At 40.5% G+C, this 15,816-nt stretch overlaps 1 protein-coding gene across 2 annotated transcripts in view; it reads right to left on the minus strand.

The window, feature by feature from the left end:
- Positions 1-15,723, minus strand: part of LOC133535383 (la-related protein 4-like) — a 32,062-nt gene extending 16,339 nt beyond the window's left edge. Inside the window, exons 1-5 of one of the 2 annotated variants that reach the window (XM_061875180.1) lie at positions 15,503-15,723; positions 899-1,037; positions 585-810; positions 347-483; positions 43-146 (exon numbers count right to left, since the gene is read on the minus strand). In XM_061875180.1, coding sequence (XP_061731164.1) covers positions 43-146; positions 347-483; positions 585-810; positions 899-908 — 477 coding nt within the window. In that variant the 5' untranslated portion in view covers positions 909-1,037; positions 15,503-15,723. Of the gene's footprint in view, positions 1-42; positions 147-346; positions 484-584; positions 811-898; positions 1,038-7,011; positions 7,389-15,502 lie in introns of those variants that run through there. The other variant, XM_061875179.1, reaches the window with a different exon arrangement.
- Positions 15,724-15,816: the final 93 nt, after the last annotated feature.

A 15,816-nucleotide genomic window follows, 5' to 3' on the forward strand; every position in this document is an offset into this window, starting at 1 on the left:
GAAGTTTTGGGGTATGCGCCATTTGCATTATAAAATCTTCACCTCTACTGGTGTTGTCTCTGGCACCTCCCTTAGAATAATAATGGAGCGTCTGTGATTTGGACGCACTCTTTCTCCAGCTTCATCAACTTCAACCGATGGAGATTCTGTGACAAAGACATGTTGAAAGATGAGAGAAAAGTGTTATGACGACTGTTTGATGATGCACCTGATGATTATTTATCCAGTATTTCCTACGGAAAAAATTGCTTCAAAATGTAAATTCTATAGTCGGCTAGTACCGTATTCTGGTACAGATCGCAGATTCTACAGCAATGTCAGAAACTACAAATAGTTGCTCTTGTACCTCGCAGTACATCCAGGATGAGGTCTGTATTGGTGGTGAGGGCTTTTATGTCCTCCATGCATGCTATGGTCCAGATTGGTACAAACTGATCACCGTCCATCTGGGATATCAGGTACTGGTCATTAGATAGGTTCTCTCTGGAAAAAAACAACACAAAAAACATGTGTTTAACAAGCAAACAAATTAATGAATGATGCTAGGGAGGAGGGGAAATGTGTTACATTAAAAAGTTAAACACCTTGAAAAGCAGAACTCCAGTTGTTTCTTTAAAGACTCTCGTAGACACTCAGGCGTAGGTTTTTCTTGTATGGCATCGAAGGCTGACTCATTTTGGGGGCCAAAAGCTAAACAACCCGCGTCAAATATACCAGTACTGTCCTCAGGAGGCGCATACGCGTAGACAGTACTGTCAGGAAAGTCTGGGTCGCATTCTTTTTCCCCAGAAGACAGAAGATCGGTGTACTCTAAGATGGAAGGACAGAGTTAATTATTGACAAGGCATTATTAATGACACCTCCCATAAGTAGCCTATACTTGCAACAATAGCCGTACCTTCGGTCATATCAGGGTTGGGAGGATACGACTGCAGCCAAAAGGAATTATCTGTCACCTCGGAGATGTCATTTTGGTGGGCAGGAATCTCCTGCCACACTTTGGCATTGGGGTTCAGACTGGTTTCCTTTGTCGTGACCTACACGTCATATCACATGTTTTCATAAAAGAAATGAAGATGGAACGTAATATCATTGCAATAAGTTCAGAAAAGAACAGCACTGACATTTCCCCGAGGGCTGGGCGATATATCGATGTACACGATATATCAAGGGTTTGTGTCCGTGCGATATAGAAAATGACTATATCGTGATATTCGAGTATACGTTCTCACGCAATTGCTTTTAGCTGCGGGCATTAGAGTGCATGCGTCTCTCCCTCTTACAGAGACTTAAAACAAGCGCATCTTCTTACATACGTTACGCATGCAACGTCACACGTCCTAGCCGAGCAGAAAAGTAGCAGCATGGGTAACGTTAGCTGTGATGCTAGCTAAGCTGTGAGAGTGGTAATACGAGAGAAAGAAGGTGCGAATCTGGTAACAAATGAAGGAAGAATTAATTCCCAAGAAAAACAGCAGGGGGTCCAACGTCTGGCGTTGATTCGGCTTCAAGCGGGAAAATGTCGAATAGACAACTTTATTTTGTCAAGTGTGGAGCACAAGCATTGCTACCAGAAGTAGCATTACAGCTAATATGTAGCATTTGAAATGTCACCTGCTAATAACTGTTAAATAAATACAGTTTTGGTCAATTGACTTAGTTGTGATTTCCTTCTCTGCATGGAAGTTTAAAATGAGTGTATATTAATGCAGTATGAAGAAGAATGTTTTAATGTACACACGTAGAATCATCATACTGCTGTGATTATATGATCATCATACTGCTGTGATTATATGTATCAAGTGTTAATTCAAGGCTAAGGCAAAATATCAAGATGTATATCATGTATCACGAGATGGTCTAAAAATAGAGATATCAAAAAAAGGCCAAATCGCCCTGACCTAATTTCCCCCTTAACATATTACGCCAAATATGTACCAATCTCAGTATCTTTAACTGAACCCAAGCCCATCATTTTATGCCAGTTTTCAAGCGCTCAAGCGCCGAACAGCTAGGGTTAATTACATCGCAGGTTAAATATGAGCAATAAAATATTCACAATTGATTTCGATACCATACTAGTGGGGGTGCTGGAAAAGTTTTACATCCGATTCTTATTACAACTCTGAATCAAGTCTAATTTGTCAAGAATTATTTGTTTTTATCTGTTTTTAGGCCATCTTTCTTGCTTTGAGTGTATAATACGTCAGTCAAATATATTGTAAAAAAAAAAAAAAAGGTTCGAATCGAGAATCATGTTGAATCGAGAATTGTCACCTCAAAAATCTGAATAAAGTTGAATAATTCTCCAAATGGTGCAACAATACATCTACAATATGTATAAATATTGATAATTTTGTTGTTTTACTTTTGTAGCTGTATTTACAAATGGTGCCGCTGAAATGTCAGCTTTTTGCATTAGCTTTGAATGTCTTGTCCATTGTGTTCTTTAACGTTTCCCCTCTTTTCATGTGTGTTTTTAACATTTTGTGTACTTTTTTTGTCTGAACTGCAACCACATAATTTTCCCATTGTTAAATAAATGTTATCCTGTCCCAAATGTTGTAAGCTCCACGTCCCTAATAAGTCACACTTTTTAAAAAATATTAAGGTCCTTAAAATTCCCCTTTGACATGAACAAGCCTGTAATAAGTCCAACTATACAATTTAGTAGTAGATCCATAAATATTTTGCATAAAAATGTTTTTTATCACATTGACTCACCCACATACAAACACACTTTCAGTAGTAAGGCACCCTTATAGTAGAAGTATAAGGTGAGAAATCTTGCTGCATGCTTTTTATGGGCAAACCGTAGCAGATGTAAAAATTGAAGTCATATTCCTATTTTCCCCAAACTTGAAGTTTCCTGTTTTCTGTATTTACTTTTATTTTTTTTCACTCCCCGGTACTGCTGGCAGTCCCAGTGCTAAAGATTCCAGTCTACTTGCCTCAGAAAAACTGGATAAATATCGCCTGTAAGGTCATGCCTTTAAAATAAAAGCACAACAGGAAAACACAGCACTGTGCTGGAGACACAGGGGCGACTTGTGAAGGGCGTAATAAGACAGGACTTGGACTGTTACGATAAATGGTACAACAAAAAATCGCGGTGCAACTCTCAACAGTATTACCATTTTAAAAATGGTATTACCATTTTAAATATTATCCTAAAACCGTGATTGATGACACTGCTACTGCTCATTTACTGGGAAGGAATAATATTGCAAGCTCTTTAGCTAACCTAATTGCTAGCCAGCCTATTTGCTAACACTTAAACGAACACATTGCTGTCTGAGAAAATAAACTATTTAGTTGTGCCCTTTGAACCTACAGACTGTGCTAACAGAGTGATGTTCTATACTCGAAGATAAAATAACAGGAAGTTACCTCACGTCATATGCTCCCAGAAACCTTTTTTTATTTGTAACAAAAATTAAACAAACACTAAAACTTTCATTAAAAAACAAAGATTAGCATATTTTAACACTCAAAAATGCCAGACAAAATATTAATATTTCTACTGTCAATTAAAGTATATTGAGTGTCAAATCACACATCCATCCATCCATTTTCTACCGCTTATTCCCTTTCGGGGTCGCGGGGGGCGCTGGCGCCTATCTCAGCTACAATCGCACAATAAAACCCAATTCAAACATGTGCGTGCGTATTATTTATCACACACACACACCTTTTGACATCCAACAATACTGTGACAACAAACATAGTTTTGGTCACCATAACAATGACAAGAAATTTGCATATTGTTCCATAGCTATGACAGGCTATTTATCTCACAATGGGGAAAATTGTGTGGTTGCAGATTCAAAAAGTGGGCAAAAATAAATATGAAACAGGGAAACATTTAAGAAAACAAAGGACTTAAAATATATTAAAAGAGCACAGAACTGATACAACCAGCTGCCATTGCAAGGCAGGGCTGATCGCTTAGCTTTTTCACTAGAAGTACCATTGCAACTAATTGAAAAAAATTAGTAGCACAAACATTTTGTTTGTAGCACACACAAAAAATAGTAGCAATATGAAACGTCTCAAATATCACAATTTCATTATTACTGAACATACGCCTGAACACTCGTTTACACAATGCTATCATTAAGCCTACTGTAACGCTCAAACACAGACATCATACCTAAACTGAGCTAGCAATGTTGCGAACATGACTGCAGGGTTGGGCGATATGGATCAAAACTCATCCTGTATAGTTTGGCCCATAAACTAACCAGGAAATATCAGTTGACGTAACAAAATATCGCAACCATGCCTTGATTTTAAATTTCAGGACTGATGATCCCATAAACAGAAAAACAGGTACCAACAAGTAAGACAGGCAGGTTTTGAATAATAGAATCCAATTTAAGTGGTGTTTTGAGATTTAAAATAAATAAAAAGCCTTTGAAATAAGTCAAATGTAATTGCCAATCTTTTTAAAAAAACAACAACATTTAGCTGTGCTCAATTCTTCTGCTGACAAAACCACAAAATAACAGAGTGAAATAAAATGCCCTAGTTTAAGAGGACATGTTTAAACATCAGCAGCAACAGGAAAATAATTGACCAACAATGGTATTTATAGATAAACATTATTATAGGACATACACACACAAAGATGTTAGCCAGGAACACCAACCTGACAGCTGATTCATGATGCTGTGTGGCAGGCTGTGTTCTGAAAATTACTTTAAAAGTAATTAATTATGGTTACTTATAACTTCACCAAAAAAGTAATTGAATTACCAACATAATTACTTTTTAATAAATCTAATTACTAGGGAAAGTAGTTATTGCGCTGAATTCCAATATCTGGCATAAGATATGTTTGTGGATGTAGTGCGTGTGCCTTTTAAAAGGCGTTGCCTGTTGCCTAGTGACATCAGCGAGTCCACACTCAGTAGCTTGAGCTGTTTTTGTTGGCTTAGCAGGCTGGAAGTAGCAGTTTGTTGGCTATGGTGCCATCTCTCTTGAATCTTTTACTGATTTGTGTTACCTCTGCTAAATAAATAGACTGAATGTGCTTCAATGGCTGTATGTTCTTGTCCACATATAGTTTCTGCTTCCAGTGGCCCCCAGGTAAATTGAGTTTGAGACACCTGCTTTAAGGGCTCCGTACAATCAAGATAAACAAATGTAAGGCAAAACTGAAAAAAGAAATCAAAATAGTTCAAGGATTAGTATCAGTAATAATGGCTCTGCATTTGTTTGATGCGAGAGCAACACAAAATGTGCAGTATCGCCCCAATGCTACAAAGGAGCCTCTTTGGTTTCCGCATGCCGGTATAGTCCGCCTATCAAGGCGCAGCACCCGACAAACATGTCGCTGTTATTGCCTGCTTTCAAGCCAAATTTAGGGCAAAACTGAGAAAACAAAATCTAAATAGTTCAAGGATTTGTATCAGCAATAATGGTTTGCATTTATTTGGTGCGAGATCGACAAAAAATGTGCAGTATCGCACTAATGCTACAAAGGAGCCTCATTGGTTTCCGCATGCCGGTATAGTCCGCCTATCAAGGCGCAGCAACCGACAAACACGTCTCTGTTCCTGCCTGCTTTCAAGCCAAATTTAGGGCAAAACTGAGAAAACAAATCAAAATAGTTCAAGGATTAGTATCAGCAATAATGGTTCTGCATTTGTTTGATGCGAGATCGACACAAAATGTGCAGTATCGTCCCAATGCTACAAAGGAGCCTCATTGGTTTCCGCATGCCGGTATAGTCCGCCTATCAAGGCGCAGCACCCGACAAACACGTCTCTGTTCTTGCCTGCTTTCAAGCCAAATTTAGGGCAAAACTAAGAAAAGAAATCAAAATAGTTCAACGATTTGTATCAGCAATATTGGTTCCGCATTTGTTTGGTGTGAGATTGACACAAAATGTGCAGTATCGCCCCAATACTACAAAAGGAGCTTCATTGGTTTCCGCATGCCGGTATAGTCCGCCTATCAAAGCGCAGCAACCGACAAACACGTCTCTGTTTCTGTCTGATTTCAAGCCAAATTTAGGGCAAAACTGAGAAAACAAATCAAAATAGATCAAGGATTAGTATCAGCAATAATGGTTCTGCATTTATTTGGTACGAGATCGACACAAAATGTGCAGTATCGCCCCAATGCTACAAAGGAGCCTCATTGGTTTCCGCATGCCGGTATAGTCCGCCTATCAAGGCGCAGCACCCGACAAACACGTCTCTGTTCTTGCCTGCTTTCAAGCCGGGCGTGTGTGGACGTCATTCAAATAAACAATTTCCCCCCACACGTTATGAACGCAATTCTGATGCACGTGTAACCTTTTAGCCATTTAGGACCGAGCTTTGAAATGTAAAAGCCACATTATAACGCGCGTCTTCAAGGCGACGCGCTGTTATGAAGCGTGTCGTTACCAGCGGAGCACATGGCGCTAACGTGCAACAGCAACTTCAAACGCCTTCACTAACCCTTCTAAAATCCCATATCGGCGTTTTGTCAACACGTCTTCATTAAATTCAGTCGCTGAAAAAAACTAGACTATTTCGTAATATTGTAACTTTGTCGGCGGCGCTCTTTGATCAGCACTTAGCTTGTGGCCTCGCTAGCATGACGCGTCACGTGCAGGCCGAGACCACTTTCAACTCTAAAGCGAAGCATGAAAACCTTATTCCGCCGCATGTGTCCAAATTTGTACTTTGGAGCTTCTGAAAAAAAGATTTGGCGTGTCTTGTTAAAATGCGTCCGCTGTTCACCACGCATGTGGATTATAAGTAGCTAGGCTAGCTTATGTTTACTAGTTGACTTGCTGTTCACCTTTAAAACGGTTAAACACCAAAACAGGCACAAACATCAATATTATTACCACGTCATGTTAGTAAGAAACATACCCAACAATGAAATAGAATATTGTTGATATAAAGTCACTCAAGTGTCAGTTTTAGCGCTTTAAATGAGCCAGTATTGAATGTGAGGAACAGGTTGTTTGTATGGGTGTTAGTTAGCACAGGAGCTAGGCCGACAACTTACCATGTTTGTCCTCACGGAGTCTTCCTTTCCTTCACGATTTAAAAAATACAATTAAAATGAAAGTTGCTTTTCAGACTCCTCAATTAAATATTTTAGACATCGACCACAATTCTCCGGAGGCTTTTTTTCTTGAATTACCGTCTCCCAGGTAACGCGAGGCACAAAAGAAACAATCGAGGAAGACTACAACTTGAAATGCGCGGATTTGTAGTTTGTGTTTTCTTCTAAAATGTCGCTGAGTCGCTCGGGTTCGATGGCGTGTTCGAACGGCACGTGATAGCTGCGACCTTCGCTCGCGACCTGCCGCCCGGCAGCAGCACACACCGCTGCACCCGCGTCTCTACGGCAGGACTCATGGGAGTGTCGGCTATTTTAAGGGAGTCGGGTCTTTCGGCTCGTCTTCTTTAAATTTGCCGACTCTTTCACCTCCCTAGCGGCTCTTTGAGATTCTTGTTTGAATCTATCACTGACTCAGCTTCAGTAGTAGTCATGGCAGTTTCGGCTATTTTGTGGGAGTCGGGTGTTTCGGCTCATCTCCTTTAAATTTGCCGACTCTTTCACCTTCCTAGCGTCCCCTTGATTTCTTGTTCGAATCTATGACTGACTCAGCTTCAGTAGTAGTCATGGGAGTTTCGGCTATTTTAAGGATGTCGGGTCTTTCAGCTTGTCTCCTTTAAAATTTGCTGACTCTTTCACCTCCCTAACGGCCCCTTGATTTCTTGTTTAATCGATCACTGACTCAGCTTCAGTTGTAGTCAAGGGAGTTTGAGCTATTTTAAGGGAGTCAGGTCTTTCAGCTCGTCTCCTTTAAATTTGCAGATTCTTTTACCTCCCTAGCAGCTCCTGCGATTTTCTTTTTAATCTATCACCTATTCAGCTTCAGTAGTAGTCATGGCAGTTTCGGCTATTTTATGGGAGTCGGGTGTTTCGGCTCATCTCCTTTAAATTTCACCTTCCTAACGTCCCCTTGATTTCTTGTTCGAATCTATCACTGACTCAGCTTCAGTAGTAGTCATGGGAGTTCTTTCAGCTTGTCTCCTTTAAAATTTGCTGACTCGTTCACCTCCCTAGCGGCTCCTTGATTTCTTGTTTAATCGATCACTGACTCAGCTTCAGTCGTAGTCATGGGAGTTTCGGCTATTTTAAAAGGGAGTCAGGTCTTTCAGCTCGTCTCCTTTAAATTTGCAGATTCTTTCACCTCCCTAGCAGCTCCTGCGATTTTTTTTTAATCTATCACCTACTCAGCTTCAGTAGTAGTCATGGGGGTTTTGGCTATTTTAAGGGTCTTTCGGCTGGTCTCCTTTAAAATTTGCCGACTCTTTCTCCTCCCTAGCGGGTCTTTGAGATTCTTGTTTAAATCTATCACTGACTCAGCTTCAGTAGTAGTCATGGGAATTTCGGCTATTTTAAGGGGTCTTTCAGATTGTCTCCTTTAGATTTGCCGACTCTTTCACCTCCCTTGCGGCTCCTGAGATTGTTGTTAAAATCTATCACCGAGGGCTTCACCGTGACAGAGGGGTTAGTGCATCTGCCTCACAATACGAAGGTCCTGCAGTCCTGGGTTCAAATCCAGGCTCGGGATCTTTCTGTGTGGAGTTTGCATGTTCTCCCCGTGAATGCGTGGGTTCCCTCCGGGTACTCCGGCTTCCTCCCACCTCCAAAGACATGCACCTGGGGATAGGTTGATTGGCAACACTAAATTGGCCCTAGTGTGTGAATGTGAGTGTGAATGTTGTTTGTCTGTCTGTGTTCGCCCTGCGATGAGGTGGCGACTTGTCCAGGTTGTACCCCGCCTTCCGCCCGATTGTAGCTGATGGAATGGATCCATCACCGACTCAGCTTCAGTAGTAGTCATGGGAGTTTCGGCTATTTTAAAAAAGGGAGTCGGGTCTTTCGGCTGGTCTTTAAAATTTGCCGATTCTTTCACCTCCCTAGCGGCTCCTGAGATTGTTGTTTAAATCTATCACTGACTCAGCTTCAGTAGTAGTCATGGGAGTTTCAGCTATTTTATGGCAGTCGGGTCTTTCGGCTCGTCTCCTTTAAATTTGCCGAATCTTTCACCTCCCTAGCGGCTCCTGAGATTGTTGTTTAAATCTATCACCGACTCAGCTGCAGTAGTAGTCATGGGAGTTTCGGCTATTTTAAAAAAGGGAGTCGGGTCTTTCGGCTGGTCTTTAAAATTTGCCGATTCTTTCACCTCCCTAGCGGCTCCTGAGATTGTTGTTTAAATCTATCACTGACTCAGCTTCAGTAGTAGTCATGGGAGTTTCAGCTATTTTATGGCAGTCGGGTCTTTCGGCTCGTCTCCTTTAAATTTGCCGAATCTTTCACCTCCCTAGCGGCTCCTGAGATTGTTGTTTAAATCTATCACCGACTCAGCTGCAGTAGTAGTCATGGGAGTTTCGGCTATTTTAAGGGAATCGGGTCTTGCGGCTCGTCTCCTTTAAATTTGCCGACTCTTTCACCTCCCTACCGACTCCTGAGATTGTTGTTTAAATCTATCACTGACTCAGCTTCAGTAGTAATCATGGAAGTTTCGGCTATTTTTAGGGAGTCGGGTCTTTCCGGTTGGTCTCCTTTAAAAATTTGCCGACTCTTTCACCTCCCTAGCAAACCCTTGATTTCTTGTTTTAATCTCAATGACTCAACTTCAGTAGTAGTCATGGGAGTTTCGGCTATTTTAAAAGGAGTCCGGTCTTTCGGCTGGTCTCCTTTCAAATTTGCCGACTCTTTCAACTCCCTAGCGGCTCCTGAAATTGTTGTTTAAATCTGTCACCGACTCAGCTTCAATAGTAGTCATGGGAGTTTCGGCTATTTCAAGGGAGTCGGGTCTTTCGGCTGGTCTCCTTTAAAATTTGCCGACTCTTTCACCTCCCTAACGGCTCTTTGAGATTCTTGCTTGAATCTATCACTGACTCAGCTTCAGTAGTAGTCATGGGGGTTTTGGCTATTTTAAGGGAGTCGAGTCTTTAGGCTCGTCTCCTTTAAAAGCCTACTGAAATGAGATGTTCTTATTTAAACGGGAATAGCAGGTCCCTTCTACGTGTCATACTTGATCATTTCGGGATATTGCCATATTTTTGCTGAAAGGATTCAGTAGAGAATATCGACGATAAAGTTCTCAACTTTTGGTCGCTAACAGAAAAGACCTGCCTGTACCAGAAGTATGTGCGTTTGATGTCACGAGTTGCATGGCTCCACACATATTCACATCGTTTTTAATGGGAGCCACCAGCAGTAAGAGCAATTCGGACCGAGAAAGCGACAATTTCCCCATTAATTTGAGCGAGGATGAAAGATTTGTGAATTAGGATATTGATAGTGAAGGAACAGAAAAAAAAAAAAGAAAGCAACGCTTCGGGCGGCAGCAAAGTGAGCGTTTCAGATGTAATTAGACACATTTACTAGGATAATTCTGTCAGATTCCTTATCTGCTTATTGTTTTAATAATGTTTTAGTGAGATTTTAAAGATTGTAAAAGATTGTAAAGACATACCTCGAGGTCGGATGGCTGCGGTGAACGCAAAGTGTCTCCGAGAGAAGCAGAGGAGCCAAGCCCACAGCTGCTGCAGGACGACGAATAATCCAATGATTTCTCCGGTAAGATATATATCACAATTTCCCCCTCCAAAACCATGCTGGTTGACGTAGAGAAAACATGTTCGCTTGACCGCTCCGCTTCACAACAAACAAAGAAACATCGGCTGTGTCTCGGTGCTAAAGACAGCTGCAATCCACCGCTTTCCACCAATAGCATTATTTTTTATAGTCTCCATTATTAAATGAAAAAATTGCAAAAGATTCAGCAACACAGATGTCCAAAATACTGTGTAATTATGCAGGTTGAAGCAGACGACTTTTAGCCGTAACTGGTACAGCTGCTAATATTTCCTGACAGTCAGTGACGTCATGCGTACGCGTCATCATTCGGCGACAGTTTCAAAAAATAACTCGCGGGAAATTAAAAATTGCAATTTAGTAAACTAAAAAGGCCGTATTGGCATGTTTGCAACGTTAATATTTCATCATTGATATATAAACTATCAGACTGCGTGGTCGGTAGTAGTGGGTTTCAGTAGGCCTTTAAATTTGCCGACTCTTTCACCTCCCTAGGGGCTCCTGCGATATTTTTTTTAATCTATCACTGACTCAGCTTCAGTAGTAGTCATGGGAGTTTCGACTATTTTAAAAGGTACATTTTTGTTGGAATCTATCACTGACTCAGCTTCAGTAGTAATCATGGGGGTTTCGGCTATTTTAAGGCTGGTCTCCTTTAAAATTTGCTGACTCTTTCACCTCCCTAGCGGCTCCTGAGATTGTTGTTTAAATCTATCACCGACTCAGCTGCAGTAGTAGTCATGGGAGTTTCGGCTATTTTAAGGGAGTTGAGTCTTTCGGCTCGTGTCCTTTAAATTTGCAGAGTCTTTCCCCTCCCTAGCAGCTCCTTGAGATTGTTGTTTGAATCTATCACTGACTCAGCTTCAGTAGTAGTCATGGGGGTTTTGGCTATTTTAAGGAAGTCGGGTCTTTCAGCTCGTCTCCTTTATTTTTGCCGACTCTTTCACCTCCCTAGCGGCCACTGAGATTGTTGTTTGAATCCATCACTGACTCAGCTTCAGTGAAATAAGTAAGAAATCAACAAAATCTAATTACAACGGGAGAAGACGAGAAGAACACATACGGGTCACTTAACAAGGCTTTTACCAGTCGTTCACTTCGTCCAGACTGATTGCTCGCGAAGGATTGATTGATTGAAACTTTCATTAGTAGTCAGCACAGCACAGTACATTTTCCCTATAGTTGAACACTAAATGGTAACACCCGAATAAGTTTTTCAACTTGTTGGGGTGGGCAGATCGAGCCAAACTGACTGTATGGCGATCGATTCTAGCATGACGGGAGCATGGTTTTGCAGTTCTTAAGTTAATTTCCCAAATAGTGTGTTTTTTTATTGTGTCGATCATATTTTTATATTGGCATAGTGTAATATTTTACTGTCAAACTCACCGTATGAGTTATTGGACGCGGTTGACTCTATTCTGCTCAAGTAGTAGTAATAAAATACTTGTTTAAATGTGTTGACATTGTAATACTGTATGTATGTATGTAAGTATGTATTTTTTGTTACTGTAGACCAGGAGTGCCAAAGTCAAGGCCCGCGGGCCGGAATGAATTATCTATGGTCCCCCTGGGATGATATTGGATTATTAGAAGCGGCCCGCAGGCCACAGCCGCCTGCTGCTGTTTTGCACGCAACAATACTCCATCGGTGTTGGCGCTAGGAATTTTCAAAATGGGCTCCCAGGGTACCCATGAAATCATAAAAATGGGGTCCCACAGTAAACATTTGGGATCCCACTTTTTAGCAACCGTTTTGACAACAAATGATGAATGTATGCATTATCCTATTATACTATAAGGCGCATTTAAAATCCCACATTTTATTTTGTATTTTGGGAAAAGGTTGTCATAAACTTTATTTAATTCATTAAAACAAATAATACAAAAGAAAACATATGTTTATGCATCTGTTAATGTGTTTAGTTATAAACATTCATTCACTTTCTTCTTTCCTTCATTGATCTAAACTTTACCGCTGCCGGTATTTTTTTCTACATTTTATTTTAATATTTAAAGAATGTGTTTGTTCTATTTTTGGCCAAAGTAAGACAAAGAAAATCTGAAGTTGCCTTTATTTTTTAGTTGTAATGCCATAATTTTAATAGTCTGGCACAGATGTTCCTGAAATGAGTTTAATACCCCTGCTGTTGACGTATGTTTTTTTCATTGATAAAAACATTTTTGTCCCCCATAAAATCGTTTTCCTGTGATATATTGTGATTGGAATTATGATCAAAAAACTAAAATCACAAAATGATACAACAATCTTTAAAACATTTTAAAGCAAATATAGTTGGTATCATCAATACTGGCTCTTTGTTTATTTGATATCGGATTGACACCAAACTGTATCCCGCCTCCACAGCGATCTCTTTGGTCATTGCATCTCTGCAGACACTCCTACTACACTTTTAATGCGGTAGAAGGAAACATGACGGATGCTTAATGACAAATAATGCCAATAAAGTTGCATGATTAAAAAAAAAATGTTAGCTCTAAACGTGGTTGAGACAATAAGACTCTCAAACACGTCGATGCTGTACTTCCACTTTTGACAATGAATAGAATTGCTTTTAATTACACTGAGGTATGCAGTGTGCAGCTATTTCTATTTGTATGTGACTTTCATCATTTCGCTGGGCTCTTACTTCACGATTGTGTCACATATGAACTGTATCGCTATAAGCAACGTGGTCAATGTTTCTCGCTTCGAAACGGTTCTAAAGAACATGTCTTAATTGTGACTTGAATGGTAAAAACATGATCTAAGTGATCGTGAAGTCTTCATTTGGTCATTTTAATATGCTTATTTTCCCACCTTCCTGCTCCTAAAAGCATGACAAAGTTTTCCAAGAAGCGTGATTTAAAAGGAAGTAAGCTGAAGGAAAGATTACTTTAATTCACACTCGTAATAATTTAGTTTTTACCATTTAGTTTAAAATTAAGACATTCTTTAGAACCGATCCAAACGAGCGTGTCAGCTGGCTTCTGCTTGCAGCAAACTTAGATGACTATGATCACGTAGTTTAAAGGCCTACTGAAACCCACTACTACCCACCACGCAGTCTGATAATAATAATCTGAAGTTGTCTTTATTTTTAAGTTATCGTGCCGTGATTTTACCAGTCCGGACCACTTGAGTAGATTTTTCTCCATGTGGCCCCCCATCTAAAATGAGTTTGACACCCCTGAACTAAACAGATAACAGAGCATATGAGGCCAAAACGGCAATTGCAACATAAATACAATAGTATCATATAAATTATTCAGAAAGTATAAATAACGACAAAAAAAAGATAGCGTAGAATTAAACGCAACATGTAAGTGTAAATAACCCCGACAATATTATGATTTGTACATTTTCAGAATGTGCTTGTTCTATTTTCAAACAAAGAAAACTATCTTAAGTTGACTTTATTTTTAAGTTATCGTGCCGTGATTTTACCAGTCTGGCCCACTTGGGAGTAGATTTTTCTCCACGTGGCCCCCCATCTAAAATGAGTTTGACACCACTGCTTTAAGGTTTCAAACTAAAGGCGGGCACGACTTACAAGTTTACCCGAAAGCAGTTTTACTGGACTTGGGCATGCAAGTAAATCACAGTAGAAAATTAAAGGAGGACCAATGGTGTCTAAATTAAGTTACAAAAGTTTCAAAACATGAAAGAAACTATGATGCAAAAGTGTTTGATGTTTATCTTGAGTTGGAAGCATGGAATCGTCCAAAATGTTTTGGTATCCTGGACCATTCCAAGTTCCTTTTACTGGAACTAAGGGGCAGCCCAACTCCTGAAAGACAACCCCAGACCATAATTCCTCCTCCACCAAATTTCACACTCGGCACAATGCAGTCCGAAAAGTACCGTTCTCCTGTCAACCTCCAAACCCAGACTTGTCCATCACATTGCCAGATGGAAATGCGAGATTCATCACTCCAGAGAAGGTGTCTCCACTGCTCTAGAGTCCGGTGACTACGTGCTTTACACCACTGCATCCAACGCTTTTTATTGGACTTGGTGATGTATGGCTAACATGCAGCTGTTCAGCCATGGAAACTCATTCCATGAAGCTCTCTGTGTACTGTACGTGGGCTAATTGGAAGGTCATATCAAATGTGGACCTCTGTAGCAACTGACTGTGCAGGAAGTCTTTGCACTATACGCTTCAGCCTTCGCTGACCTCCTTCTGTCAGTTTACGTGGCCTACTACTTTGTGGCTGAGTGGCTGTTGTTCCAAAACTCTTCCATTTTCTTATAATACAGCCAACGGTTGACTTTGGAATATTTATGAGCAAGGAAATTTCACGAATGGATTTGTTGCACAGGTGGCTTCCTATGACAGTTCCACGCTGGAAATCACTGAGCTCCCGAGTGACCATAAATGTTTGTAGAAACAGTCTCCATTGTTAAGTGCTGGATTGTATACAGCTGTGGCCGGGCTAAGTGATTCTGATCCTTTGAATGGGTGGTCAAATACTTTTGGCAATATAGCGTATTTTAAAAAGTGGCATAAATTATTTGTTTTCCCCACAGTATGACTTGTACTGGTTGAATAATTTGTTCACATACAGGTTTTATATTACATGCTGTAATAGCCATATATTGTTTTTGCAGTCCACCACTTACTATATTAACCACTTAGGGAAATTGTTTTCGTTACAATCGCATACTTCGATTATCCAGTTACACACTTTACGGACTGGGAGTCCGTTAACACTGAAAATTAATAGCAAACAGTAAATAAACACCGGGGAGTCTTCACAGAGCACACATAGGACATACGTATTGAGGTGCACGATACACATATTTGCAAGTGTTTCTCCGAGAGATATTTCAACTTAAAACGGCTTTTGCCTCCGTGAAAACACCTACCAGTCAACGTGTTGGTCTTCTAACACCTAGTTCCTCCTGCAAACATTTATAGTGTACTTAACTCTCCGGATGCCTGAGCCTGTGGATTCCGTGACGCTCCTCTCTTCAGCACGAGTAGAGACTCGGCCCTGGTCGATCAATCACACCTCAACTCGTCCCAGCTGATCTTGGCGCTGTGACGTCATCAATGACTGCGCATTATCTGCTCAATGGCGTCAGTGCCTTTTAAAGGCTGCGTTGACTATTACACCAGTATACACTTCACTCTTTTATCTCCGCCAAGGAGCCTGTGTTTGTTAGCACCATCACACAAA

This window comes from Nerophis ophidion, linkage group LG16 (genome assembly GCF_033978795.1).
Source record: "Nerophis ophidion isolate RoL-2023_Sa linkage group LG16, RoL_Noph_v1.0, whole genome shotgun sequence".
Classification (NCBI taxonomy): domain Eukaryota; kingdom Metazoa; phylum Chordata; class Actinopteri; order Syngnathiformes; family Syngnathidae; genus Nerophis; species Nerophis ophidion.